The sequence below is a fragment of the Melopsittacus undulatus genome, chromosome 3 (genome assembly GCF_012275295.1).
Source record: "Melopsittacus undulatus isolate bMelUnd1 chromosome 3, bMelUnd1.mat.Z, whole genome shotgun sequence".
NCBI lineage: Eukaryota > Metazoa > Chordata > Aves > Psittaciformes > Psittaculidae > Melopsittacus > Melopsittacus undulatus.
Genome location: NC_047529.1, coordinates 97,464,143 through 97,470,142, shown reverse-complemented (window position 1 = coordinate 97,470,142; position 6,000 = coordinate 97,464,143). Strand labels below are relative to the sequence as shown.

Genomic DNA, 6,000 nt, shown 5'->3' with positions numbered 1-6,000 from the left:
GTACAGTACTCAGCAATGGAAAAAATGTACTTGACTGTGGTCTCCACAGACCACGTTATCACCTGAGTGTGCAGTTACAGTAGTTTGTTGTAGATTCATGGATTTAAGAAGACGGCTGCCCAAGTGCAAGACAAAGAGCAGTCTCTTCTAAAACAAGAGACCCTTTATATACTAAGCAGGCTCAGCATCCCATTTCACATTTCACAATGATGCAGTGGCAAGAGAATACAAGCCTCAATGTATATTAAAGAATGGTAATCTGGCACATACCAAGCCCACAGACAGAATTGTGAATTACTACCATTTGTTATTTTAAATCTCAGCTGTATCAGAAACCTTATTCTGACCCAGGTTCTATTGCCCTGATGCTGGGCAAAAAATGCAGGTCTTTTTGGATGCTGTTGTAAGTGAAGTTATTGTTTTTCTATCAGACAGTAGTTAAAACAAGTTACTTCAAATACATTATCATTACAGGGATCCATCTAACCTTTTAGAGACCTTTCTATTTTCACACATTCTTCCTCATTGGCTCAATCATCTCTATTGAACATTGTTTGCAATGCTTTGCTCACTCACTAAACCAGTGACCGTTTTCATGCTCTTCCAAGTGGGAAATAAAATCTCAGTTTAGGCCTCTTACTTCAGTAGGTGTGTCAAGTAAGCCCCACTGGCTCAGGTTACACGTGGCAGCTTCCTACATCAGTGTAACTGGATCATTGTTAGCATACTCCCACTTCCTCAAAGGTGCCCCAGGCTCAAACATTTTGCCTAGGTAGCATGAGGAACCTGGACTGCTTTACCTTTTTAAAGGGACAGTCAGATGAAAGGGGTTCCTTTTCCCTGTCACTCCCCAGTGTAGGAGGAAGATATTTTGATTCAACATAGACTTTTTCCCACATAATTTAACTCAGATCAGTAATAGCCTCCTCTACACTGAATCTGTCATCCTATGCAGTATTTAACGGCATTAACTTAAATTCATGTCAAGTTAAACAAAGGAACCTTTCTTGTATACAGGATTTTTTCTATACACACATTTCCTGGTAGGTTTTTGTGCTTTTTGCTGATCTTTTCTTGCATCTTTTCTCGCCAGACACACTTCTGCTAGCACTTCAATATCCCTGTTCTCAGAACATTTGTCATGGATTTATTCTAAAACATAAAATTTGATCAGATATGGTCAGATATTCAGCCCAATGTGTATCTAACAAATACGTTTTGTAATACACAGCTTTTCCAGCAAGTGTTTACATTTCCATTTAATATGTGAATACTTTTCCATTATAAAGAATATGAAGTACAGAAACATTAAATTATTAAGATAATGATCTGGGAAGAAGAAATCTTAATGTTTTAGGGAGTGACCTTCTGCATCTAACAGAAATAGCACATATACATTATATATGTTACATACCATACTGTAATACATACGCCATCATTTTCCAATTTCCTTGAAGAGAATCATGAAAGCTGTTCACAAACAACTAGCTGGTATTTTCTCCAGAGTAAATCACATGAAATACATGCAGAAACTGAAGTAAGGAGGGATTGTATAGCACTGCCATTAAAACAGTCAAAAAAAGGCTCTGAACCTGCCATTAAAACAGTCAAAAAAGGCTCTGATCCTGCAGTTGAATCTGAGTAGTCTTACACCTGAGCAAGAGCAAAAACAGTTTCTCAAAAAGGTCTGATCAAAATTCACTAATAAAATCAGACAGAACAATAAAATTAGCTTTTAAGGAGTCTGACAACACATTAAGACTGTGAAAATATCCCTGTTTTATCAATTACATTCCAACAAATATCATAATCTGAATTACAAGTATACTGCATATCTTCATAAGCACCAAAGTAATATAAAATAAAAACTTATCCATCAAGTTTCTCTGATAAATGGTCCCCTCTATAAATGCAAAATTTAAAGGTACATTTAAGTACTTTTGGCAAGAGGTACAGATTCCATAAAAGAAAAGTCACTGCAAAGTCTGAAAAAAATCTAAAACTTGAAAACTTTGAAAAAAGATCAAAAGTAGAGCATTTTCTAATGGTCTGCTATGTAAATTCTGTCAATAAATTCTGGCTATAGAAACAGCAAAATTCAGTCCAGTTCCTGAGATAAACTGCAGATGAATTGGGAAGATTTACCAGACTATACCACACCCTTTTTCTCACCTTTTGCACACTGAAAACAAGGTTTGAACTGAAGCCTCTGGTAAACTTACAAGTCAGTAAAGCATACGAAAGATCAAAACATTCAAATTTTTCTTTCCACTATAAAAACAAGAGACTGGTAACTTAGGTCAGAGACAGACAGACTTTAGCCAGTCTGTCAAAGTAATTTAGACAGGCAACTGTTTTAAGTTAACCTCACTTGCATCTTTTGAATAAATCTTTGATTCTATTCTGTTTTCACTGACAACTGTGCTCTTATTCACCCATCTGCTAAGAAGGCACACCATACATGAGTTCAAAATCCTAGGATGTCAGATCTGTTGAAAATGCATGAGTCACCTAACAGCTCAGCACATCTCTGATTGTATGCTGGAACCATCAATGTGCTGCGTTACTACCAGCCACGTGGTCAGTTCCTAACTTAGCATTCACTTTGTGCTCCATCTTCTGTAAAACCGCTGGAAGATCCAGAACGGAAGAAATAATGTAATGAGGTACTGGGGAGGTATCTCCTGGGGTAGTCATTGCTTTGTTTAACCACACCGTTGCTTTCAAGCCAGCATTCAGGCCTCCTTGAATATCTGTATCTAGAGAGTCACCAACCATAACACACTCTGCAGGCTGCACCCCCAGGAGATCGCAACAGTAATGAAATATGGATGGTGCTGGTTTCTCTTCTTTCTGCTCTCCTCCCACAACGATGGCATCGAAGTAGGGCTGACAGGCGCACGCTTCGATCTTCTCCCTCTGCGTCTGCTTGTCGCCGTTCGTCAAGAGCAGCAGGCGAACCCCCTTCCGCAGCTCGGTGAGCATGCCCCGCGTGTCCTCGGCCAGGGTGAGGTGCTGCAGGCGGGTCCTCTTCCACAGGAAGTAGCACTCGGCGGCCAGGTTTCGGTTCGCCTCCCCGCCGATGGTCTCCTGGATCGCCTCCTCCCAGTGCGAAATCCGCAGGTCGGTGATGCACATCTTGGCGGGGTCGTGGCACTCCTTCAGCAGCTTAGCCTGGACCTTGTCGCAGATGACGCGGGCCTCCTCCTCCCCGTAGTGATGCTTCGACTGTAGGGCATTGATCACCTGCAACACACAAGAGGCTCTCATCAGCGCGTCTCCCGAGGGGTCAGGCGGCACTGAGGCCGGCGGGGCAGGTGGGACGGAGGGGATAGGAACGGCACCGCGGCCGCTGGGCCAGGGGTGCCCGCAGCCTCCGTGTCGGAAGGCAGCAAGGGGACAAGGGCAGTACCTCCTCAATGGCGCGCCGCCCGGCAGCCGCCGTGTCTACCAGCGTGTTGTCCAAGTCGAAGAACACCGCTTTGACGCCGTGCACCCCCATGGCGGCGGCGGCGCCGCCTCCCGCGAGAGCCGCCCCGCTCCGCCAGCAGAGCCCGAACGCAGCCACAGCCGCCAGCGCCGCGGCACAGCGGGGCGGGGACACCGGGTCCCGCCCATGTCCCGCCCCTGTCCCGCCCATGTCCCGCCCCTGTCCCGCCCCTCACGCTGGCACTGGGCCTCTCCCCATGGGGCGCGGGCGGGGGGTGGTTGGCCCGTCCCGCTCCGTTAAACGCGGTGCACTGGTGGGAGAGCTCGTGTGCCGGCCGCAGGAGGAGGGCCTCGGGTGGGCTCCGGGAGCCGCAGTGCCGTGTGCGTGTCCGGCCGCAGGGCGGCGTGCGGCGGCTGCTCCGGGCAGGGGGAGGCGGCCGGTGTTTGAGGAGGGGAGCGAGCAAGAGCGGGTGTGCGGAGAGCGGCGGTGTGCGGAGAGCGGCGGTGTGCGGACCGCCTCTCTGGTGCCAGTTCTGGGGCTGGTGGGCGGGGTTTGGGTTGTTCAGGGGTTGATCTTCATTTCCAGTCTCGGCCGCCCCCGGTGCTGTGCGGGGCGTGAACTGGGACAACCGGCTGGAAGGCGCCGCAGAGCCAATGTTACAGGTGTGCGGGTCGGCTGCTGCTACGGGACAGATCGTTTTTCCCAGAGTGAAGCTAAACAACAAGCTTGGTTGCTCAAGTAATATTCCTATTGGCCGTTGGCAATAAATCATGTTTAGTTGATTTGATTTCTGTTCAATACTGCTAATGGCAGTTGAACGTTAATAATTAAATGCAGTTCGTAAAGCTGGGGGAAACTATATATCTTGCCAGAGAAACTGGAAGTTCACTCCAGGTCACTTCCAGTTCTGAAAACTGCACCTTTGACAGCGATCTCCTTCTGTGATAAAAGATGTTGGGTCACACCTAAGGGCAAAAAAATCATGACAAAGAGATTGATGTGTGGCAAGTAGAACTAGAGAAGGCAGGTATTTAGGGAGAGGAACGGATTCTGAGAAGAAACGCCTGGATAATAATCCTGTAGTTGAGGAAACGGGATTTTAATAAGATTGTTCTACCTGACTTGTAGTAGAATGTGCTGCTTGATAACCTGGAAAAGGTGTTAGGCACGTGGATTTCATGTGCCGCTGCTGAATTACTGTTTTTCAGCATTTACACAGAAGAATGACTAAAACCATCTGAATTTCTATGGCTCTCTTCACTTAAGATGATGTCTGTTTCAGACAGCCCTGTGTTCCCGTCAGTGAGCATTCTGTGTGTGCATTCCAGAAAAGCTACGCTTCCGTAAATGTAACTTTGTGGGTTTTTTGACAGTTTGTCAGAGATCATAATTTGAAAACAAATGTCTTAAAAGATTTATTTATGTTATGTATACATAAGTTTACTAGAAGCTTTCAGCTACAGTATTTCATAGGTTAAGCTGTGATTTATAATTATATTTAAAACTTTTTTTATGATTTTATTTTCACTTCATTAACTGACTCTACACAGAAAACTTATGTTCACTTCAGAGTAGGACTGGAATTAGAAAATATGCTTTCCTGTATACCTGTAGAAGTTACTGCCAGGCTGTTTAACTTCAGCTAGCCATTTGCCATGCTGTATTTGTATAAATCACATGGCTAGCAAAAAAGGCCACTCATGGCATGTTTTTCTCTTGGTGTGGTCTGTGTGTGATCTTACACTTGACATGCACAGTACTTTCTAACTGTTCTTTCTGCAGACCCACTAGAGGCCAGAAATGCCTCATGGAAGCTCAGAGCCAGGAAAAGAATGGTCATCAGAAACGGAAGTAGGAGCCAAGTTACAACATGAGGTGTGTTGCATGGTCTAGAAATGACAATATAAGAATGGCATTTGGTATCTTTAAGTGAGGCCCATATATAGAACTATGGAATTGCTCTAGGTGTGTTTTAACAAGAAAGTCATAGGATCATCGTAGGATGGCTTGGGTTGGAAGATACCTTCAAAATGATCTAGTTGCAAGCCCCCTCCCATGGGTAGGGGCATCTTGCACCAGACCAGGTTGCTCAAAGCCTTCAAGAAATCTGAAGAGGGACTTTTTACAAGGGTGTATAGTGACAGAGTAGGAGGGAATCGTTTTAAACTTGTTGTGGTTTAAAACCAAACCCGCACAGCTTGTTCACTCACTCCTCCCCCCCTTGCTCCCCCGACCCCTGGAGAGTTGGGAAGGAGAATCCAAAGAATGTAGCCCCCATGGGTTGAGATAAGAACGGTTTAATTGCTAAGGTATAACATAAATCACCACTGCCACTACTACTACAAATAATAATGATAAAGCAAACAACAAGTGAAGAGAATACAACACCTCACCAGCCACCGACCCATAACTCACCCCACCCTGCCCGACCAAGCACCGACTGATACCTCCTCCATCCCCCCAGAGCTCCAGCCTTTCCGGGTCTCTCCCAGTTACATCCTGGGTATCTCGTGCTATGGTATGGAATACCTCTTTGGCTAGCCTGGGTCAGGTGTCCTGTCTCTCCTTCC

At 45.6% G+C, this 6,000-nt stretch overlaps 1 protein-coding gene across 2 annotated transcripts; it reads right to left on the bottom strand.

The window, feature by feature from the left end:
- Positions 1 to 1,244: 1,244 nt before the first annotated feature.
- On the bottom strand, positions 1,245 to 3,565 carry NANP (N-acetylneuraminic acid phosphatase). 2 transcript variants are annotated; one of them, XR_004081454.2, is made up of 3 exons: positions 3,413 to 3,565; positions 1,593 to 3,246; positions 1,245 to 1,558 (listed from the first exon to the last, which is right to left on the bottom strand). XR_004081454.2 is itself a non-coding variant. In XM_005141005.4 (2 exons), exons 1-2 carry the CDS (start codon positions 3,500 to 3,502, stop codon positions 2,551 to 2,553), a joined length of 786 nt encoding a protein of 261 aa, XP_005141062.1. In that variant the 5' UTR covers positions 3,503 to 3,565; the 3' UTR covers positions 1,245 to 2,550. The 2 variants fall into 2 exon arrangements, 1 of the variants encoding a protein (XP_005141062.1); XM_005141005.4 differs by having other exon boundaries at positions 1,245 to 3,246.
- Between the last annotated feature and the right edge of the window lie 2,435 nt (positions 3,566 to 6,000).

Bases quoted from the DNA above. Each gene is read 5' to 3' on its own strand.
- NANP (XM_005141005.4), bottom strand. From the start codon at position 3,502: ATGGGGGTGCACGGCGTCAAAGCGGTGTTCTTCGACTTGGACAACACG. The intron at 3,247-3,412 runs GTACTGCCCTTG...TGTGTGTTGCAG, and splicing joins GGCGGCGCGCCATTGAGGAG to GTGATCAATGCCCTACAGTC.